Source organism: Entelurus aequoreus, linkage group LG16 (assembly GCF_033978785.1).
Source record: "Entelurus aequoreus isolate RoL-2023_Sb linkage group LG16, RoL_Eaeq_v1.1, whole genome shotgun sequence".
Taxonomy (NCBI): Eukaryota; Metazoa; Chordata; class Actinopteri; order Syngnathiformes; family Syngnathidae; genus Entelurus; species Entelurus aequoreus.
In genome coordinates, this window is record NC_084746.1 from 8,991,080 (window position 1) to 9,016,302 (window position 25,223).

A 25,223-nucleotide genomic window follows, 5' to 3' on the forward strand; every position below is an offset into this window, starting at 1 on the left:
CTACAGTTGGTCGCTACATCTGTAAGTGCAAGTTAAAACTCTCCTATGCAAGGTAAAAACCCGTTTATCAACAACACCCAGAAACGGTTCGCTGGGCCCGAGCTCATCTAAGATGGACTGATGCAAAGTGGAAAAGTGTTCTGTGGTCTGACGAGTCCACATTTCAAATTATTTTTGTAATCCGTGAACCTTGAGTCCTCCGGACCAAAGAGGAATAAACCTTCCGGACTGTTCTAGGGTGAAAGTGTAAAAGGCAGCATGTGTGATGGTATGGGGGTGTATTAGTGGCCAAGACATGGGTAACTTACACATCTGTGAAGGCGCCATTAATGCTGAAAGGTACATACAGCTTTTGGAGCAACATATGTTGCCATCTAAGCAACGTTATCATGGACGCCCCTGCTTATTTCAGCAAGACAATGCCAAGCCACGTGTTACAACAGCGTGGCTTCATATATGAATGCAGCTGACCCCGAGAGGGACAAGCGGTAGAAAATGGATGGAGAATTAATACTTACTAAACTGAGTGTTTTCATGCATATTTGTATGTGCTATGGTAATGAAATTAAGTTAGCATCGTTAGCATTAGCTAATATGCTAACACGTTTACAAGTGTCTCTGTTTGTATTATCACTTTACAATTGCATTCTGTTTGTATTGTTGTACAGTACACTATATTTAGTTGTTTTTTGTATATTGGTTTTGATAGATAGCTTAAATCATAGAGTAGTTAACTGCCAATACAACTATTGCCGCTAACTTCCTTTTACACTTGCAATTATCTTACAATTGCACTCTGTTTGTATTGTTTCAGTTTGACAAACTCCTCAGTAAATTTACCAAGACATCACCGTCTGTTTAGCTGATTGGAGAGCTACCATGACTTCTGTTTTGTTCGATCAGCCGTTTTACTGCCTTGTTACAAACACTGTTTGGAAACAATTGAGGTACGTAAATAAACATTTATACAATCTTAATGTGTAAATAACTCATTTCACAATGTATATACCTGTGGTGCAGTGTGGCTGATATTTCAAAAATGTTGTGGGTGTGGCTTATACACCGGTGCGCTCTATATTCCAGAACATACAGTACACTATATTTAGTTGTTTTTGTTATATTGGTTTTGATAGATAGCTTAAATCATAGAGTAGTTAACTGCCAATACAACTATTGCCGCTAACTTCCTTTTACACTTGCAATTACCTTACAATTGCATTCTGTTAGTATTGTTTCAGTTTGACAAATTCCTCAGTAAATTCACCAAGACGTCGCCGTCTGTTTAGCTGATTGGAGAGCTACCATGACTTCTGTTTTGTTTGATCAGCCGTTTTACTGCCTTGTTACAAACACTGTTTGGAAACAATTGAGGTACGTAAATAAACATTTATACAATCTTAATGTGTAAATAACTCATTTCACAATGTATATACCTGTGGTGCAGTGTGGCCAATACAACTATTGCCGCTAACTTCCTTTTACACTTGCAATTACCTTACAATTGCATTCTGTTTGTATTGTTTCAGTTTGACGAATTCCTCAGTAAATTCACCAAGACGTCGCCGTCTGTTTAGCTGATTGGAGAGCTACCATGACTTCTGTTTTGTTCGATCAGCCGTTTTACTGCCTTGTTACAAACACTGTTTGGAAACAATTAAGGTACGTAAATAAACATTTATACAATCTTAATGTGTAAATAACTAATTTCACAATGTATATAACTGTGGTGCAGTGTGGCTGATATTTCAAAAATGTTGTGGGTGTGGCTTATATACCGGTGCGCTCTATATTCCGGAACATACAGTGCACTATATTTAGTTGTTTTTGTTATATTGGTTTTGATAGATAGCTTAAATCATAGAGTAGTTAACTGCCAATACAACTATTGCCGCTAACTTCCTTTTACACTTGCAATTACCTTACAATTGCATTCTGTTTGTATTGTTTCAGTTTGACAAATTCCTCAGTAAATTTACCAAGACGTCACCGTCTGTTTAGCTGATTGGAGAGCTACCATGACTTCTGTTTTGTTCGATCAGCCGTTTTACTGCCTTGTTACAAACACTGTTTGGAAACAATTGAGGTACGTAAATAAACATTTATACAATCTTAATGTGTAAATAACTAATTTCACAATGTATATACCTGTGGTGCAGTGTGGCTGATATTTAAAAAATGTAGTGGGTGTGGCTTATATACCGGTGCACTGTATATTCCGGAACATACCGTACACTATATTTAGTTGTTTTTTTGTATTGGTTTTGATAGATAGCTTGAATTCTTAAAGTAGTTTACCGCCAATACAATTATTGCCGCTAACTTCCTTTTACACTTGCAATTACCTTACAATTGCATTCTGTTTGTATTGTTTCTGTTTGACAAACTCCTCTGTAAATTTACCAAGATGTCACCGTCTGTTTAGCTGATTGGAGAGCTACCATGACTTCTGTTTTGTTCGATCAGCCGTTTTACTGCCTTGTTACAAACACTGTTTGGGAACAATTGAGGTACGTAAATAAACATTTATACAATCTTAATGTGTAAATAACTCATTTCACAATGTATATACCTGTGGTGCAGTGTGGCTGATATTTCAAAAATGTTGTGGGTGTGGCTTATATACCGGTGCGCTCTATATTCCGGAACATACCGTACACTATATTTAGTTGTTTTTGTTATATTGGTTTTGATAGATAGCTTAAATCATAGAGTAGTTAACTGCCAATACAACTATTGCCGCTAACTTCCTTTTACACTTGCAATTACCTTACAATTGCATTCTGTTTGTATTGTTTCAGTTTGACAAACTCCTCAGTAAATTTACCAAGATGTCACCGTCTGTTTAGCTGATTGGAGAGCTACCATGACTTCTGTTTTGTTCGATCAGCCGTTTTACTGCTTTGTTACAAACACTGTTTGGAAACAATTAAGGTACGTAAATAAACATTTATACAATCTTAATGTGTAAATAACTCATTTCACAATGTATATACATGTGGTGCAGTGTGGCTGATATTTCAAAAATGTTGTGGGTGTGGCTTATATACCGGTGCGCTCTATATTCCGGAACATACCGTACAATATATTTAGTTGTTTTTGTTATATTGGTTTTGATAGATAGCTTCAATCATAGAGTAGTTAAGTGCCAATACAACTATTGCCGCTAACTTCCTTTTACACTTGCAATTACCTTACAATTGCATTCTGTTTGTATTGTTTCAGTTTGACAAATTCCTCAGTAAATTCACCAAGATGTCACCGTCTGTTTAGCTGATTGGAGAGCTACCATGACTTCTGTTTTGTTCGATCAGCCGTTTTACTGCCTTGTTACAAACACTGTTTGGAAACAATTGAGGTACGTAAATAAACATTTATACAATCTTAATGTGTAAATAACTCATTTCACAATGTATATACCTGTGGTGCAGTGCGGCTGATATTTAAAAAATGTAGTGGGTGTGGCTTATATACCGGTGCACTGTATATTCCGGAACATACCGTACACTATATTTAATTGTTTTTTTATATTGGTTTTGATTGATAGCTTGAATTCTTAAAGTAGTTTACCGCCAATACAATTATTGCCGCTAACTTCCTTTTACACTTGCAATTACCTTACAATTGCATTCTGTTTGTGTTGTTTCAGTTTGACAAATTCCTCAGTAAATTCACCAAGAGGTCACCGTCTGTTTAGCTGATTGGAGAGCTACCATGACTTCTGTTTTGTTCGATCAGCCGTTTTACTGCCTTGTTACAAACACTGTTTGGAAACAATTGAGGTACGTAAATAAACATTTATACAATCTTAATGTGTAAATAACTCATTTCACAATGTATATACCTGTGGTGCAGTGTGGCTGATATTTAAAAAATGTTGTGGGTGTGGCTTATATACCGGTGCGCTCTATATTCCGGAACATACCGTACACTATATTTAGTTGTTTTTGTTATATTGGTTTTGATAGATAGCTTAAATCATAGAGTAGTTAACTGCCAATACAACTATTGCCGCTAACTTCCTTTTACACTTGCAATTACCTTACAATTGCATTCTGTTTGTATTGTTTCAGTTTGACAAACTCCTCAGTAAATTCACCAAGACGTCGCCGTCTGTTTAGCTGATTGGAGAGCTACCATGACTTCTGTTTTGTTCGATCATCCGTTTTACTGCCTTGTTACAAACACTGTTTGGAAACAATTAAGGTACGTAAATAAACATTTATACAATCTTAATGTGTAAATAACTCATTTCACAATGTATATACCTGTGGTGCAGTGTGGCTGATATTTCAAAAATGTTGTGGGTGTGGCTTATATACCGGTGCGCTCTATATTCCGGAACATACCGTACAATATATTTAGTTGTTTTTGTTATATTGGTTTTGATAGATAGCTTCAATCATAGAGTAGTTAAGTGCCAATACAACTATTGCCGCTAACTTCCTTTTACACTTGCAATTACCTTACAATTGCATTCTGTTTGTATTGTTTCAGTTTGACAAATTCCTCAGTAAATTCACCAAGACGTCGCCGTCTGTTTAGCTGATTGGAGAGCTACCATGACTTCTGTTTTGTTCGATCAGCCGTTTTACTGCCTTGTTACAAACACTGTTTGGAAACAATTGAGGTACGTAAATAAACATTTATACAATCTTAATGTGTAAATAACTCATTTCACAATGTATATACCTGTGGTGCAGTGCGGCTGATATTTAAAAAATGTAGTGGGTGTGGCTTATATACCGGTGCACTGTATATTCCGGAACATACCGTACACTATATTTAGTTGTTTTTGTTATATTGGTTTTGATAGATAGCTTAAATCATAGAGTAGTTAACTGCCAATACAACTATTGCCGCTAACTTCCTTTTACACTTGCAATTACCTTACAATTGCATTCTGTTTGTATTGTTTCAGTTTGACAAACTCCTCAGTAAATTTACCAAGATGTCACCGTCTGTTTAGCTGATTGGAGAGCTACCATGACTTCTGTTTTGTTCGATCAGCCGTTTTACTGCCTTGTTACAAACACTGTTTGGAAACAATTGAGGTACGTAAATAAACATTTATACAATCTTAATGTGTAAATAACTCATTTCACAATGTATATACCTGTGGTGCAGTGCGGCTGATATTTAAAAAATGTAGTGGGTGTGGCTTATATACCGGTGCACTGTATATTCCGGAACATACAGTACACTATATTTAGTTGTTTTTTTATATTGGTTTTGATAGATAGCTTGAATTCTTAAAGTAGTTTACCGCCAATACAATTATTGCCGCTAACTTCCTTTTACACTTGCAATTGCCTTACAATTGCATTCTGTTTGTGTTGTTTTAGTTTGACAAATTCCTCAGTAAATTCACCAAGATGTCACCGTCTGTTTAGCTGATTGGAGAGCTACCATGACTTCTGTTTTGTTCGATCAGTTGTTTTACTGCCTTGTTACAAACACTGTTTGGAAACAATTGAGGTACGTAAATAAACATTTATACAATCTTAATGTGTAAATAACTCATTTCACAATGTATATACCTGTGGTGCAGTGTGGCTGATATTTCAAAAATGTTGTGGGTGTGGCTTATATACCGGTGCGCTCTATATTCCGGAACATACCGTACACTATATTTAGTTGTTTTTGTTATATTGGTTTTGATAGATAGCTTAAATCATAGAGTAGTTAACTGCCAATACAACTATTGCCGCTAACTTCCTTTTACACTTGCAATTACCTTACAATTGCATTCTGTTTGTATTGTTTCAGTTTGACAAACTCCTCTGTAAATTTACCAAGATGTCACCGTCTGTTTAGCTGATTGGAGAGCTACCATGACTTCTGTTTTGTTCCATCAGCCGTTTTACTGCCTTGTTACAAACACTGTTTGGAAACAATTGAGGTACGTAAATAAACATTTATACAATCTTAATGTGTAAATAACTCATTTCACAATGTATATACCTGTGGTGCAGTGTGGCTGATATTTCAAAAATGTTGTGGGTGTGGCTTATATACCGGTGCGCTCTATATTCCGGAACATACAGTACACTATATTTAGTTGTTTTTGTTATATTGGTTTTGATAGATAGCTTAAATCATAGAGTAGTTAACTGCCAATACAACTATTGCCGCTAACTTCCGTTTACACTTGCAATTACCTTACAATTGCATTCTGTTTGTATTGTTTCAGTTTGACAAATTCCTCAGTAAATTCACCAAGACGTCGCCGTCTGTTTAGCTGATTGGAGAGCTACCATGTCTTCTGTTTTGTTCGATCAGCCGTTTTACTGCCTTGTTACAAACACTGTTTGGAAACAATTAAGGTACGTAAATAAACATTTATACAATATTAATGTGTAAATAACTCATTTCGCAATGTATATACCTGTGGTGCAGTGTGGCTGATATTTCAAAAATGTTGTGGGTGTGGCTTATATACCGGTGCGATCTATATTCCGGAACATACAGTACACTATATTTAGTTGTTTTTGTTATATTGGTTTTGATAGATAGCTTAAATCATAGAGTAGTTAACTGCCAATACAACTATTGCCGCTAGCTTCCTTTTACACTTGCAATTACCTTACAATTGCATTCTGTTTGTATTGTTTCAGTTTGACAAACTCCTCTGTAAATTCACCAAGACGTCACCGTCTGTTTAGCTGATTGGAGAGCTACCATGACTTCTGTTTTGTTCGATCAGCCGTTTTACTGCCTTGTTACAAACACTGTTTGGAAACAATTGAGGTACGTAAATAAACATTTATACAATCTTAATGTGTAAATAACTCATTTCACAATGTATATACCTGTGGTGCAGTGCGGCTGATATTTAAAAAATGTAGTGGGTGTGGCTTATATACCGGTGCACTGTATATTCCGGAACATACCGTACACTATATTTAGTTGTTTTTTTATATTGGTTTTGATAGATAGCTTGAATTCTTAAAGTAGTTTACCGCCAATACAATTATTGCTGCTAACTTCCTTTTACACTTGCAATTACCTTACAATTGCATTCTGTTTGTATTGTTTCAGTTTGACAAACTCCTCAGTAAATTCACCAAGACGTCGCCGTCTGTTTAGCTGATTGGAGAGCTACCATGACTTCTGTTTTGTTCGATCAGCCGTTTTACTGCCTTGTTACAAACACTGTTTGGAAACAATTAAGGTATGTAAATAAACATTTATGATGTATACTGATATTTAAAAAATGTAGTGGGTGTGGCTTATATTCCGGTGCATTCTATAGTCCAGAAATGTTTGGTTTTTTTTTCTACCGCTTGTCCCTTTGGCGGTACTCTATATACTTTTTTATATTAATATAATAATATTGATAGATAGCTTAAATGATTAAAACGCAATTATTGCCGCTAACTTCCTTTTACACTTGCACGGCGATTGAGCACGTCTAGCGGGAGAAACAGGACGACAAGACCTTCTTTTCACCGCGACACGGCCGGCCGGAAAAAAAAAAAAAAAAAGGTAGCGAATGAGAGATGCAGAGACGAGGCCAACAAGAGGCAGCGATGAATGAGAAGATAAGATGAACACGGCCAGAGATGGACACAGCTGACAAGCAGAGATGGGAAGAGAGAGAGAGAGAGAGAGAGAGAGAGAGAGAGAGAGAGAGAGAGAGAGAGAGAGAGAGAGAGAGAGAGAGAGATAGTGTTTATGAGAGCCATGCAGGGCCAGAGATAACCAATCAGCTATCTTGTTGAACCAGGCCTCTCTCACACACACACACACACACACACACACACACACACACACACACGCTGTAACACAATCATGTGAGGTAAACAAGTGGCTGTTTGAGCATGCGTGATGACTGCGTTACCATGGCAACAGAGCTTTCATCAGACCCAGGGTCAGCTGTGTGTGTGTGTGTGTGTGTGGTGCGACGTCACACACCTAAAAAGGGGCACGTTAAAGCCTGACTCACATTTGGTGACCACGCCCTCCAGCCTGATGATGTTGGGGTGGTCAAACTGCCCCATGATGGAGGCCTCAGACAGGAAGTCCCGCCTCTGCTTGTCGGAGTATCCCGCCTTCAGACTCTTGATGGCCACGTAGATCTCGCGCTTGCCTTGCACGCAGAGGCGCCCGCTGCACACCTCCCCGAACTCCCCTGCACACAACGTTGACTTGAAGGACTCTCCCTCTGAAAAGACCCGAGGAGATGTTCACCCACCGGCGCCGATAACTCTCTCGATGAGAATATTGGTGGCGTCGATCTCCTTGGCGAAGTCCCTGACGGCCTGGCTGGGGTCTTCGTAGGTGTGAGGGTGGATGTAAGTCCTGCTGCCGGGGAGCTTGACTGTGGAAACAACAAGGAAAAAAAACATCAATTCTGCTCCCAAATCTCATAAATGTTCCATGGAAACGAGCGCGCCCACTTTATGGGCTTTAATAAAAGTCGCGTGTTTTGCCATTTCTGCAGAAAGACCGTCCGTGGTGGAATAACGTGGCTCGGGTGGTGTTGAAATGATGACATCATTAGACACGTCGTGTAGCTGCTGTTCTATACAGAAATGTTATTTGTTCGCACAATATAAACCAGGGGTCACCAACCTTTTTGAAAGCAAGAGCTACTTCTTGGGTAGTGATTAATGCGAAGGGCTACCAGTTTGATACACACTTAAATAAATTGCCAGAAATAGCCAATTTGCTCAATTTACCTTTAACTCTATGTTATTATTAATAATTAATGATATTTACACTTAATTGAACGGTTTAAAAGAGGAGAAAACACGAAAAAAAATGACAATTAAATTTTGAAACATAGTTTATCTTCAATTTCGACTCTTTAAAATTCAAAATTCAACCGAAAAAAAGAAGAGAAAAACTAGCTAATTCGAATCTTTTGGAAAAAATTAAAAAAATAATTTATGGAACATCATTAGTAATTTTTCCTGATTAAGATTAATTTTAGAATTTTGATGACATGTTCTAAATAGGTTAAAATCCAATCTGCACTTTGTTAGAATATATAATAAATTGGACCAAGCTAGACAAATCATTATTTCTTCTAGATTTTCCAGAAACATTTTTTTTAAAGAAATTCAAAAGACTTTGAAATAAGATTTAAATTTGATTCTACAGATTTTCTAGATTTGCCAGAATAATTTTTTTGAATTTTAATCATAATAAGTTTGAAGAAATATTTCACAAATATTCTTCGTTGAAAAAACAGAAGCTAAAATGAAGAATTAAATTAAAATGTATTTATTATTCTTTACAATAAAAAAAAAAAAAATACTTGAACATTGATTTACATTGTCAGGAAAGAAGATGAAGGAATTTAAAAGGTAAAAAGGTATGTGTTTAAAAATCCTAAAATCCTTTTTAAGGTTGTATTTTTTCTCTAAAATTGTCTTTCTGAAAGTTATAAAGCAAAGTAAAAAAAAATTATGAATTTATTTAAACAAGTGAAGACCAAGTCTTTAAAATATTTTCTTGGATTTTCAAATTCTCTTTGAGTTTTGTCTCTCTTAGAATTAAAAATGTCGGGCAAAGCGAGACCAGCTTGCTAGTAAATAAATACAATTTAAAAAATAGAGGCAGCTCACTGGTAAGTGCTGCTATTTGAGCTATTTTTAGAACAGGCCAGCGGGCTACTCATCTGGTCCTTACGGGCTACCTGGTGCCCGCGGGCACCGTGTTGGTGACCCCTGATATAAACAGTACAGAAGGTAACGTTGGTAAAATACATAGAGACTAGAAAGGAGTACTAAGAAATAAGCGCAGGTGGGAAAAGAAACCCAAAAAGGGTTTTATGCAAAGTTCTCACCTAAAGCAAAGACAATTAAACATAGTAAACACAAAAGCCAAAAGCAGTGAAGTTGTCACGTTGTGTAAATGGTAAATAGAAAGAGAATACAACAAATCCTTTTCAACTTATATTCAATTGAATAGACTGCAAAGACAAGATATTTCATGTTCACACTGAGAAACTTTTGCAAATAATCATGAAGTTAGAATTTAATGGCAGCAACACATTGCAAAAAAGGCATTTTTACCAGTGTGTTACATGGCCTTTCCTTTTAACAACACCCAGTAAAGGTTTGGGAACTGAGGAGACACATTTTTGAAGTGGAATTCTTTCCCATTCTTGCTTGATGTACAGCTTAAGTTGTTCAACAGTCTCCCTTCTCATATTTTAGCCTTCACACATTTTCAATGTCTGGACTACAGGCAGGCCAGTCTAGTACCCGCACTCTTTTACTATGAAGCCACGCTGTTGTAACACGTGGCTTGGCATTGTCTTGCTGAAATAAGCAGGGGCGCCCATGGTAGCGTTGCTTGGATGGCAACATATGTTGCTCCAAAAGCTGTATGTACCTTTCAGCATTAATGGTGCCTTCACAGATGTGTAAGTTACCCATGTCTTGGCCACTAATACACCCCCATACCATCACACATGCTGCCTTTTACACTTTCACCCTACAACAGTCCGGATGGTTCTTTTCCTCGTTGGTCCACAGTTTCCAAAAACAAATTGAAGTGTGGACTTGTCAGACCACAGAACACTTTTCCACTTTGCATCAGTTCATCTTAGATGAGCTCGGGCCCAGCGAGGCGTTTCTGGGTGTTGTTGATACTTTTCACCCTACAACAGTCCGGATGGTTCTTTTCCTCTTTGGTCGAGAGGACACGGCGTCCACAGTTTCCAAAAACAATTTGAAATGTGGACTCGTCAGACCACAGAACACTTTTCCACTTTGCATTAGTCCATCTTAGATTCTGGGTGTTGTTGATAAATGGCTTTGTCTTTCATAGTAGAGTTTTAACTTGCACTTACAGATGTAGCGACCAACTGTAGTTACTGACAGTGGTTTTCTGAAGTGTTCCTGAGCCCATGTGGTGATATCCTTTACACACCAATGTCGCTTTTTGATGCAGTACGTGCAGTGATTTCTCCAGATTTTTGATGATATTACGGAGCGTAGATGGTGAATTCCTTGCAATAGCTGGTTGAGAAATGTTGTTCTTAAACAATTTGCTCAGGCATTTGTTGACAAAGTGGAGACCCTCGCCCCGTCCTTGTTTGTGAACGACTGAGCATTTCATGGAAGCTGCTTTTATACCCAATCATGGCACCCACCTGTTCCCAATTAGCCTGTTCACCTGTGGGATGTTCCAAATAAGTCTTTGACGGGCATCCCTCAACTTTCTCAGTCTTTTTTGCCACTCGTGCCAGCTTTTTTGAAACATGTTGCAGGCATCAAATTCCAAATGGGCTCATATTTGCAAAAAATAACAACATTTTCCAGTGGGAACGTTAAATATCTTGTCTTCGCAGTCTATTCAATTGAATATAAGTTGAAAATGATTTGTTGTATTCTCTTTTTATTTACCATTTACACAACGTGACAACTTCACTGCTTTGGGGTTCAGTAAAAAATAAGACAACAATAAGTAGTGTACCGTGTGTGGATTGAGTCTAGGTGTGTGTGTGTGTGTGTGTGTGTGTGAGGAAGTATAGGGCTACATATGATGACTCAACGTTTTAAAGGGAATACCAAAGGAGTGCCGTCCTACAATTTGTACCAAAAAAAGCCTGGTTTATTCCAACATAAATGTGACAACATTCCGTTGAGTTATCCAACTAGAACACACTTTTTAATTAAAAGTTGAGCCAATCATTTTGAATTAGATGCACCACAGTAGCGTGTGTGCTAATGCGAGGCAATTACACAGCTAACATGTCAAAACATGTTTTTAATCAAACTAAATGAAAGCGAGCATGCATTGAAATTACCGTTAAGACCATTTGGTGTGTCATTACCTCGGCCATGCTGGAACTGCATCTTCTCTTCATCGGGGTCCTGCTTGGCTTTGATATACCCACAGTGCCTAGAGAAGACATACCCAGTGGGGTTACAATCCTGGTGTGCAAACTACACACTTTTTACACACCATCAGACAACAACTGGACATGGGTAAGAAACAATCTTCATTTCTCTTCAATCTTTGGCCAAAGTGCGCTTGAAATATCCTTTAACCCAAATATCCAATGTACCTTTGGTCCTACATGAGCACTAGTAATAGTAATAGTCCAATGTACCTTTGGTCCTACATGTGTACTAATAATAGTAATAGTCCAATGAACCATTGGTCCTACATGTGTACTAGTAATAGTAATAGTCCAATGTACCTTTGGTCCTACATGTGTACTAATAATAGTAATAGTCCAATGTACCATTGGACCTACATGTGTACTAGTAATAGTAATAGTCCTATGTACCTTTGGTCCTACATGTGTACTAGTAATAGTAATAGTCCTATGTACCTTTGGTCCTACATGTGTACTAGTAATAGTAATAGTCCAATGTACCTTTGGTCCTACATGTGTACTGGTAATAGTAATAGTCCAATGTACCTTTGGTCCTACATGTGTACTAGTACTAGTAATAGTCCAATGTACCTTTGGTCCTACATGTGTACTAGTAATAGTAATAGTCCAATGTAACTTTGGTCCTACATGTGTACTAGTAATAGTAATAGTCCAATGTACCTTTGGTCCTACATGTGTACTAGTAATAGTAATAGTCCAATGTACCTTTGGTCCTACATGTGTACTACTAATAGTAATAGTCCAATGTACCTTTGGTCCTACATGTGTACTAGTAATAGTAATAGTCCTATGTACCTTTGGTCCTACATGTGTACTAGTAATAGTAATAGTCCAATGTACCTTTAGTCCTACATGTGTACTAGTAATAGTAATAGTCCAATGTACCTTTGGTCCTACATGTGTACTAGTAATAGTAATAGTCCAATGTACCTTTGGTCCTACATGTGTACTAGTAATAGTAATAGTCCAATGTACCTTTGGTCCTACATGTGTACTAGTAATAGTAATAGTCCAATGTACCTTTGGTCCTACATGTGTACTAGTAATAGTCCAATGTACCTTTGGTCCTACATGTGTACTAGTAATAGTAATAGTCCAATGTACCTTTGGTCCTACATGTGTACTAGTAATAGTAATAGTCCTATGTACCTTTGGTCCTACATGTGTACTAGTAATAGTAATAGTCCAATGTACCTTTGGTCCTACATGTGTACTACTAATAGTAATAGTCCAATGTACCTTTGGTCCTACATGTGTACTAGTAATAGTAATAGTCCAATGTACCTTTGGTCCAACATGTGTACTAGTATTAGTAATAGTCCAATGTACCTTTGGTCCTACATGTGTACTAGTAATAGTAATAGTCCAATGTACCTTTGGTCCTACATGTGTAATAGTAATAGTAATAGTCCAATGTACCGTTGGTCCTACATGTGTACTAGTAATAGTAATAGTCCAATGTACCTTTGGTCCTACATGTGTACTAGTAATAGTAATAGTCCAATGTACCTTTGGTCCTACATGTGTACTAATAATAGTAATAGTCCAATGAACCATTGGTCCTACATGTGTACTAGTAATAGTAATAGTCCAATGTACCTTTGGTCCTACATGTTTACTAATAATAGTAATAGTCCAATGTACCATTGGACCTACATGTGTACTAGTAATAGTAATAGTCCTATGTACCTTTGGTCCTACATGTGTACTAGTAATAGTAATAGTCCTATGTACCTTTGGTCCTACATGTGTACTAGTAATAGTAATAGTCCAATGTACCTTTGGTCCTACATGTGTACTAGTAATAGTAATAGTCCAATGTACCTTTGGTCCTACATGTGTACTAGTAATAGTAATAGTCCAATGCACCTTTGGTCCTACATGTGTACTAGTAATAGTAATAGTCCTATGTACCTTTGGTCCTACATGTGTACTAGTAATAGTAATAGTCCTATGTACCTTTGGTCCTACATGTGTACTAGTAATAGTAATAGTCCAATGTACCATTGGTCCAACGTGTGTTCTAGTAATAGTATTAGTCCAATGTACCAATGGTCCAAAATGAGTGTTTGTACTAGTATTAGTCCAATGTACCTTTGGTCCTACATGTGTACTAGTAATAGTAATAGTCCAATGTACCTTTGGTCCTACATGTGTACTAGTAATAGTAATAGTCCAATGTACCTTTGGTCCTACATATGTACTAGTAATAGTAATAGTCCAATGTACCTTTGGTCCTACATGTGTACTAATAATAGTAATAGTCCAATGTACCTTTGGTCCTACATGTGTACTAGTAATTGTAATAGTCCTATGTACCTTTGGTCCTACATGTGTACTAGTAATAGTAATAGTCCAATGTACCATTGGTCCTACATGTGTACTAGTAATAGTAATAGTCCAATGTACCTTTGGTCCTACATGTGTACTAGTAATAGTAATAGTCCTATGTACCTTTGGTCCTACATGTGTACTAGTAATAGTAATAGTCCTATGTACCTTTGGTCCTACATGTGTACTAGTAATAGTAATAGTCCAATGTACCATTGGTCCTACATGTGTCCTAGTAATAGTAATAGTCCAATGTACCATTGGTCCTACATGTGTACTAGTAATAGTAATAGTCCAATGTACCTTTGGTCCTACATGTGTACTAGTAATAGTAATTGTCCAATGTACCTTTAGTCCTACATGTGTACTAGTAATAGTAATAGTCCAATGTACCATTGGTCCAACGTGTGTTCTAGTAATAGTAATAGTCCAATGTGCCATTGGTCCAACTTGTGTACTAGTAATAGTCCAATGTACCATTGGTCCAACATGTGTACTACTACTAGTAATAGTCCAATGTACCTTTGGTCCTACATGTGTACTAGTAATAGTAATAGTCCTATGTACCTTTGGTCCTACATGTGTACTAGTAATAGTAATAGTCCTATGTACCTTTGGTCCTACATGTGTACTAGTAATAGTAATAGTCCTATGTACCTTTGGTCCTACATGTGTATTAATAATAGTAATAGTCCAATGTACCAATGGTCCAAAATTTGTATTTGTACTTGTAATAGTCCAATGTACCTTTGGTCCTACATGTGTACTAGTACTAGTAATAGTCCAATGTACCTTTGGTCCTACATGTGTACTAGTAATAGTAATAGTCCAATGTACCTTTGGTCCTACATGTGTACTAGTAATAGTAAAAGTCCTATGTACCTTTGGTCCTACATGTGTACTAGTAATAGTAATAGTCCAATGTACCTTTGGTCCTACACGTGTACTAGTAATAGTCCAATGTACCTTTGGTCCTACATGTGCACTAGTAATAGTCCTATGTACCATTGGTCCTAAATGTGTACTAGTAATATTAATAGTCCTATGTACCTTTGGTCCTACATGTGTACTAGTAATAGTAATAGTCCTATGTACCTTTGGTCCTACATGTGTACTAGTAATAGTAATAGTCCAATGTACCTTTGGTCCTACATGTGTACTAGTAATAGTAATAGTCCAATGCACCTTTGGTCCTACATGTGTACTAGTACTAGTAATAGTCCAATGTACCTTTGGTCCTACATGTGTACTAGTAATAGTAATAGTCCAATGTACCTTTGGTCCTACATGTGTACTAGTAATAGTAATAGTCCAATGTACCTTTGGTCCTACATGTGTACTAGTAATAGTAATAGTAATAGTCCAATGTACCTTTGGTCCTATATGTGTACTAGTACTAGTAATAGTCCAATGTACCTTTGGTCCTACATGTGTACTAGTAATAGTAATAGTCCAATGTACCTTTGGTCCTACATGTGTACTAGTAATAGTAATAGTCCTATGTACCTTTGGTCCTACATGTGCACTAGTAATAGTAATAGTCCAATGTACCTTTGGTCCTACATGTGTACTAGTAATAGTAATAGTCCAATGTACCTTTGGTCCTACATGTGTACTAGTAATAGTAATAGTCCAATGTACCTTTGGTCCTACATGTGTACTAGTAATAGTAATAGTCCTATGTACCTTTGGTCCTACATGTGTACTAGTAATAGTAATAGTCCTATGTACCTTTGGTCCTACATGTGTACTAGTAATAGTAATAGTCCAATGTACCTTTAGTCCTACATGTGTACTAGTAATAGTAATAGTCCAATGTACCTTTGGTCCTACATGTGTACTAGTAATAGTAATAGTCCAATATACCTTTAGTCCTACATGTGTACTAGTAATAGTAATAGTCCTATGTACCTTTGGTCCTACATGTGTACTAGTAATAGTAATAGTCCAATGTACCTTTGGTCCTACATGTGTACTAGTAATAGTAATAGTCCAATGTACCTTTGGTCCTACATGTGTACTAATAATAGTAATAGTCCAATGTACCAATGGTCCAAAATGTGTATTTGTACTAGTAATAATCCAATGTACCATTGGTCCTACATGTGTACTAGTAATAGTATTAGTTCAATGTACCAATGGTCCAAATTGTGTATTTGTACTAGTAATAGTCCAATGTACCATTGGTCCAAAGTGTACTAGTAATAGTAATAGTCCAATGTACCAATGGTCCAAAATGTGTATTTGTACTAGTAATAATCCAATGTACCATTGGTCCTACATGTGTACTAGTAATAGTAATAGTCCAATGTACCATTGGTCCAACTTGTGTAGTAGTAATAGTCCAATGTACCATTGGTCCAACATGTGTACTAGTACTAGTAATAGTCCAATGTACCATTGGTCCAACATGTGTACTAGTAATAGTAATTGTCCAAGTCTAGTCTAAGACTAGATGTAACAATCTAAGTCTAAGACTAGAAGTAACATTCTAAGTCTAAGACTAGATGTGACCAATCTAAGTCTAAGACTATGAACATGAAGTGATGAAGTCTAGTCAGATGAGAGGTGAAACATATTCTAGTACAAACCAAATAGTCCAGTTGTGATGATGAATGACCTGAGACTACAAAGACCTGATGAATGACAACATTCATACAATGACAACTATGGACTTAGTGTCACTTGCACCCCCCATGGTGACAACTATGGACTTAGTGTCACTTGCACCCCCCAAAGTGACAACTATGGACTTGGTGTCACTTGCACCCCCCATGGTGACAACTATAGACTTAGTGTCACTTGCACCCCCCAAGGTGACAACTATGGACTTAGTGTCACTTGCACCCCCCATGGTGACAACTATGGACTTAGTGTCACTTGCACCCCCCATAGTGACAACTATGGACTTGGTGTCACTTGCACCCCCCATGGTGACAACTATGGACTTGGTGTCACTTGCACCCCCCATGGTGACAACTATGGACTTAGTGTCACTTGCACCCCCCATAGTGACAACTATGGACTTAGTGTCACTTGCACCCCCCATGGTGACAACTATGGAGTTGGTGTCACTTGCACCCCCCATGGTGACAACTATGTAGTTGGTGTCACTTGCACCCCCCATGGTGACAACTATGTAGTTGGTGTCACTTGCACCCCCCATGGTGACAACTATGGACTTAGTGTCACTTGCACCCCCCATGGTGACAACTATGGAGTTGGTGTCACTTGCACCCCCCATGGTGACAACTATGGACTTAGTGTCACTTGCACCCCCCATGGTGACAACTATGGACTTAGTGTCACTTGCACCCCCCATGGTGACAACTATGGACATAGTGTCACTTGCACCCCCCAAAGTGACAACTATTGACTTGGTGTCACTTGCACCCCCCATGGTGACAACTATAGACTTAGTGTCACTTGCACCCCCCATGGTGACAACTATGGACATAGTGTCACTTGCACCCCCCAAAGTGACAACTATTGACTTGGTGTCACTTGCACCCCCCATGGTGACAACTATAGACTTAGTGTCACTTGCACCCCCCATGGTGACAACTATGGACTTAGTGTCACTTGCACCCCCCATGGTGACAACTATAGACTTAGTGTCACTTGCACCCCCCATGGTGACAACTATGGACTTAGTGTCACTTGCACCCCCCATGGTGACACCTATGGACTTAGTGTCACTTGCACCCCCCATAGTGACAACTATGGACTTGGTGTCACATGCACCCGCCATGGTGACAACTATGGACTTAGTGTCACTTGCACCCCCCATGGTGACAACTATGGACATAGTGTCACTTGCACCCCCCATGGTGACAACTATGGACTTAGTGTCACTTGCACCCCCCATGGTGACAACTATGTAGTTGGTGTCACTTGCACCCCCCATGGTGACAACTATGTAGTTGGTGTCACTTGCACCCCCCATGGGGACAACTATGGACTTAGTGTCACTTGCACCCCCCATGGTGACAACTATGTAGTTAGTGTCACTTGCACCCCTCCATGGTGACAACTATGGACTTAGTGTCACTTGCACCCCCCATGGTGACAACTATGGACATAGTGTCACTTGCACCCCCCATGGTGACAACTATGGACTTAGTGTCACTTGCACCCCCCAAAGTGACAACTATGGACTTGGTGTCACTTGCACCCCCCATAGTGACAACTATGGACTTGGTGTCACTTGCACCCCCCATGGTGACAACTATGGACTTAGTGTCACTTGCACCCCCCAAAGTGACAACTATGGACTTGGTGTCACTTGCACCCCCCATGGTGACAACTATAGACTTAGTGTCACTTGCACCCCCCATGGTGACAACTATGGACTTAGTGTCACTTGCACCCCCCATAGTGACAACTATGGACTTAGTGTCACTTGCACCCCCCATGGTGACAACTATGTAGTTGGTGTCACTTGCACCCCCCATGGTGACAACTATGGACTTAGTGTCACTTGCACCCCCCATGGTGACAACTATGTAGTTGGTGTCACTTGCACCCCCCATGGTGACAACTATGGACTTAGTGTCACTTGCACCCCCCATGGTGACAACTATGTAGTTGGTGTCACTTGCACCCCCCATGGTGACAACTATGGACTTAGTGTCACTTGCACCCCCCATGGTGACAACTATGGAATTAGTGTCACTTGCACCCCCCTCTCCCCCCCCCCCCATGGTGACAACTATGGACTTAGTGTCACTTGCACCCCCCATGGTGACAACTATGTAGTTGGTGTCACTTGCACCCCCCATGGTGACAACTATGGACTTAGTGTCACTTGCACCCCCCATGGTGACAACTATGTAGTTAGTGTCACTTGCACCCCTCCATGGTGACAACTATGTAGTTAGTGTCACTTGCACCCCTCCATGGTGACAACTATGGACTTGGTGTCCCTTGCACCCCCCATGGTGACAACTATGTAGTTAGTGTCACTTGCACCCCCCATGGTGACAACTATGTAGTTAGTGTCACTTGCACCCCACATGGTGACAACTATGGACTTAGTGTCACTTGCACCCCCCATGGTGACAACTATGGACTTGGTGTCACTTGCACCCCCCATGGTGACAACTATGGACTTAGTGTCACTTGCACCCCCCATGGTGACAACTATGTAGTTGGTGTCACTTGCACCCCCCATGGTGACAACTATGGACTTAGTGTCACTTGCACCCCCCATGGTGACAACTATGGACTTAGTGTCACTTGCACCCCCCATGGTGACAACTATGTAGTTAGTGTCACTTGCACCCCTCCATGGTGACAACTATGTAGTTAGTGTCACTTGCACCCCCCATGGTGACAACTATGGACTTAGTGTCACTTGCACCCCCCATGGTGACAACTATGTAGTTGGTGTCACTTGCACCCCTCCATGGTGACAACTATGGACTTAGTGTCACTTGCACCCCTCCATGGTGACAACTATGGACTTAGTGTCACTTGCACCCCCCATGGTGACAACTATGTAGTTAGTGTCACTTGCACCCCTCCATGGTGACAACTATGGACTTAGTGTCACTTGCACCCCCCATGGTGACAACTATGTACAAGTCCCAGATGTTCCTATAGAGACCCTCACATCCAACACATTCACTCTCTGCAGCCCCTCTGGACATGACCACCTCCAGATTTACTAGGGGTCACACACACACACACACACACACACACACACACACACACACACACACACACACACACACACACACACACACACACACACACACACACACACACACACACACACACACACACACACACACACACACACACACACACCCTGCAGCGGGGGTCTGTGCTCTACCACCAAATTATTGATCAATTGATCACCGAGCCTGTTGGAAGTGTTTAACTTATTGTGTTAGGCCGACCTTGCAGGGGTGTGTGTGTGTGTGTGTGTGTGTGTGTGTGTGTGTGTGTGTGTTCTTGTATTTCTAGCCTCCTTGAGACATGAAGAAGGAAAAGTATCTTCCATATGAGGAGGTGTGAACAAGTGATGACATAAATCAATAACATTGCATCTAATAAACAATGTCTCATTTGCACCCCTGCTGGTCAACATATGAAATAACAAGTGTGAGTAAGAAATTGAAATGTGCCCCCGTTGGTCAAAATTAATGAAAACAAATAAATAAATGTGTATATAGACACATACTGTAATAACTTCAAGTAAATAATGAAGATTAAAAAACAATTACAAACAAAATAAATAACAAAAAGCAGTCTTTTTCTCGCAATGTGTCGACTTTTGTCTTATAAAATTGGAAACAATTTCTCATATTCTTTCTGTTTCTGTATTACTGCAATATTTTCTCCTAAAATTATTACTTTTTAATGTAAAATCCTTACTTTTTAATGCAAAATGGTGACATTTGTAATATACAATTCTGACTTTTATCACAATATTGCCAATTTTTTTGTCGTCCTTGTAAAATAGTGACATTTTTTGAGTAAAATGATGACTTTTGTCATGATTTTGCCAAGTAAAATTTTGATTATATTATAAAATTGCCTACATTTCAAAGTTTTCTTATAAAATTGTGACTTTTGTCGAGTAAAATTGCCAACATTTTAAGCTTTTTGTTGTAAAAATTGCGACTGTTATTGAGTAAAATTCCAACTTTTATCATAATATTGCACAAATGTTCAGTTTTTCTTGGAAAATTTTGATTTGCGTTGAGTAAAATGACGACTTTTATTATAATACTTATAATAGTTTTTCTTGTGAAATTGTGACCTTTTTCTTGTGAAATTCCAACTCATTTTTCACAAGCTTTTTTTATATTATTTATATTATATTTGCAAAATGTTAAGCTTTTTCTTGTAAAATTGCGAATGTTATTGAGTAAAATTCCAACTTTCATCATAATATTGCACAATTGTTCAGTTTTTCTTGTAAAATTTTGACTTGCGTTGAGTAAAATGACGACTTTTATTATAATACTGCCAAAATTTTAAGTTTTTCTTGTGAAATTGTGAACTTTTTCTTGTGAAATTCCAACTCTTGTTCCAAAACAAGCTTTTTTATATTATTTACATTATATTTGCAAAATTTTAAGCTTTTCTTGTAAAATTGCGACTGTTATTGAGTAAAATTCCAACTTTTATCATAACATTGCATAAAGTACAGTTTTTCTTGTAAAATTTTGACTTGCTTTGAGTAAAATTACGACTTTTTTTGTGAAATTGTGACCTTTTCTTATGAAATTCCAAGTCATTTTTCACAACAAGCTTTTTTATATTATTTATATTATTTTTGCAAAATGTTAAGCTTTTTCTTGTAAAATTACCACTGTTATTGAGTAAAATTCCTACTTTTGTCATAATATTGCACAAATGTTCAGTTTTTCTTGTAAAATTTTGACTTGCGTTGAGTAAAATGACGACTTTTATTATAATACTGCCAAAATTCTACGTTTTTCTTGTGAAAATGTGACCTTTCTCTTGTGAAATTCCAACTCTTGTTTCAAAACAAGCTTTTTTATATTATTTACATTATATTTGCAAAATGTTAAGCTTTTCTTGTAAAATTGCGACTGTTATTGAGCAAAATTCCAACTTTCATCATAACATTGCACAAATGTTCAGTTTTTCTTGTCAAATTTTGACTTGCTTTGAGTAAAATTACGACTTTTTTTGTGAAATTGTGACCTTTTCTTGTGAAATTCCAACTCATTTTTCACAACAAGCTTTTTTATATTATTTATATTATTTTTGCAAAATGTTAAGCTTTTTCTTGTAAAATTACCACTGTTATTGAGTAAAATTCCAACTTTTGTCATAATAATGCACAAATGTTCAGTTTTTCTTGTAAAATTTTGACTTGCGTTGAGTAAAATGACGACTTTTATTATAATACTGCCAAAATTCTACGTTTTTCTTGTGAAATTGTGACCTTTCTCTTGTGAAATTGTGACCTTTCTCTTGTGAAATTCCAACTCTTGTTTCAAAACAAGCTTTTTTATATTATTTACATTATATTTGCAAAATGTTAAGCTTTTCTTGTAAAATTGCGACTGTTATTGAGTAAAATTCCAACTTTCATCATAACATTGCACAAATGTTCAGTTTTTCTTGTCAAATTTTGACTTGCTTTGAGTAAAATTACGACTTTTTTTGTGAAATTGTGACCTTTTCTTGTGAAATTCCAACTCATTTTTCACAACAAGCTTTTTTATATTATTTATATTATTTTTGCAAAATGTTAAGCTTTTTCTTGTAAAATTATCAGTTATTGAGTAAAATTCCAACTTTTGTCATAATATTGCACAAATGTTCAGTTTTTCTTGTAAAATTTTGACTTGTGTTGAGTAAAATGACGACTTTTATTATAATACTGCCAAAATTCTACGTTGTTCTTGTGAAAATGTGACTTTTCTCTTGTGAAATTCCAACTCTTGTTTCAAAACAAGCTTTTTTATATTATTTACTTTATATTTGCAAAATGTTAAGCTTTTCTTGTAAAATTGCGACTGTTATTGAGTAAAATTCCAACTTTCATCATAACATTGCACAAATGTTCAGTTTTTCTTGTCAAATTTTGACTTGCTTTGAGTAAAATTACGACTTTTTTTGTGAAATTGTGACCTTTTCTTGTGAAATTCCAACTCATTTTTCACAACAAGCTTTTTTATATTATTTATATTATTTTTGCAAAATGTTAAGCTTTTTCTTGTAAAATTACCACTGTTATTGAGTAAAATTCCAACTTTTGTCATAATATTGCACAAATGTTCAGTTTTTCTTGTAAAATTTTGACTTGCGTTGAGTAAAATGACGACTTTTATTATAATACTGCCAAAATTCTACGTTTTTCTTGTGAAATTGTGACTTTTCTCTTGTGAAATTGTGAACTTTCTCTTGTGAAATTCCAACTCTTGTTTCAAAACAAGCTTTTTTATATTATTTACATTATATTTGCAAAATGTTAAGCTTTTCTTGTAAAATTGCGACTGTTATTGAGTAAAATTCCAACTTTCATCATAACATTGCACAAATGTTCAGTTTTTCTTGTCAAATTTTGACTTGCTTTGAGTAAAATTACGACTTTTTTTGTGAAATTGTGACCTTTTCTTGTGAAATTCCAACTCATTTTTCACAACAAGCTTTTTTATATTATTTATGTTATTTTTGCAAAATGTTAAGCATTTTCTTGTAAAATTACGACTGTTATTGAGTAAAATTCCAACTTTTGTCATAATATTGCACAAATGTTCAGTTTTTCTTGTAAAATTTTGACTTGCGTTGAGTAAAATGACGACTTTTATTATAATACTGCCAAAATTCTACGTTTTTCTTGTGAAAATGTGACCTTTCTCTTGTGAAATTCCAACTCTTGTTTCAAAACAAGCTTTTTTATATTATTTACATTATATTTGCAAAATGTTAAGCTTTTCTTGTAAAATTGCGACTGTTATTGAGTAAAATTCCAACTTTCATCATAACATTGCACAAATGTTCAGTTTTTCTTGTCAAATTTTGACTTGCTTCGAGTAAAATTACGACTTTTTTTGTGAAATTGTGACCTTCTCTTGTGAAATTCCAACTCATTTTTCACAACAAGCTTTTTTATATTATTTATATTATATTTGCAAAATGTTACGCTTTTTCTTGTAAAATTGCGACTGTTATTGAGTAAAATTCCAACTTTTATCATAATATTGCACAAATGTTCAGTTTTTATTGTAAAATGTTGACTTGCGTTGAGTAAAATGACGACTTTTATTATAATACTGACACAATTCTACGTTTTTCTTGTGAAACTGTGACCTTTTTCTTGTGAAATTCCAACTCATTTTTCACAAGCTTTTTTTATATTATTTATATTATATTTGCAAAATGTTAAGCTTTTCTTGTAAAATTGCGACTGTTATTGAGTAAAATTCCAACTTTCATCATAACATTGCACAAATGTTCAGTTTTTCTTGTCAAATTTTGACTTGCTTTGAGTAAAATTACGACTTTTTTGGTGAAATTGTGACCTTTTCTTGTGAAATTCCAACTCATTTTTCACAACAAGCTTTTTTATATTATTTAAATTATATTTGCAAAATGTTAAGCTTTTTCTTGTAAAATTGCGACTGTTATTGAGTAAAATTCCAACTTTTAGCATAATATTGCACAAATGTTCAGTTTTTATTGCATAATGTTAACTTGCGTTGAGTAAAATGACGACTTTTATTATAATACTGACAAAATTCTACGTTTTTCTTGTGAAACTGTGACCTTTTTCTTGTGAAATTCCCACTCATTTTTCACAAGCTTTTTTTATATTATTTATATTATATTTGCAAAATGTTAAGCTTTTTCCTGTAAAATTGCGACTGTTATTGAGTAAAATTTCAACTTTTGTCATAATATTGCACAAATGTTCAGTTTTTCTTGTAAAATGCTGGCTTGCGTTAAGTAAAATTACGACTTTTCTTGTGAAATTGTGACCTTTTTCCTATGAAATTCCAACTCAACAAGCTTTTTTATATTTGCATAGTATGTATATATTATTAATGTTGTAAATACACGTCTTTATATATCTAGAAAGGGTGGTCCTAAAGAGGGAGGCATTTTTCTCAGGTCTCAAGAAGGTAACAAATACAAGAGTGTGTGTGTGTGTGTGTGTGTGTGTTTCCACTGTGTTGAGCATTAGCTGCAAACAGGAGTTTAATAGTCCCCATCACCCATAAACATGTGAGGCTCAATGCTTTTTTAAAGATTTAGCACAAACATTTCAGGCCATAAAAGAGAAAAAAAGCTGTTTGGTGTAATGGTGTGCTGAACATGGCCTGTGCTGTGTGCTGCTGCTCAGAACATCCCTGCAAGATAACACATGGAGACACACTTTTAGGATTTATAGCAGCTGTCAGGGTTTTAAGTCCAGTTTGGATGTTTTTTTTGTCAAATCCCATCTTTATTGTGGCTGTTCACATTACAAAAATAAAGAAAAAAATACATTTCTAATGACATTGCTGGTTTTACCAGCAGAGGAGCATGTTGGGCAGCGCAC

At 36.9% G+C, this 25,223-nt stretch overlaps 1 protein-coding gene across 1 annotated transcript in view; it reads right to left on the reverse strand.

Annotated features, from left to right (window-relative positions):
* epha4b (eph receptor A4b) overlaps positions 1–25,223 on the reverse strand; it is a 428,693-nt gene that overhangs the window by 87,217 nt on the left and 316,253 nt on the right. The window contains exons 13-14 of the mRNA XM_062023909.1: positions 8,195–8,304; positions 7,946–8,131 (exon numbers count right to left, since the gene is read on the reverse strand). Coding sequence (XP_061879893.1) covers positions 7,946–8,131; positions 8,195–8,304 — 296 coding nt within the window. The remainder of the gene's footprint in view (positions 1–7,945; positions 8,132–8,194; positions 8,305–25,223) is intronic.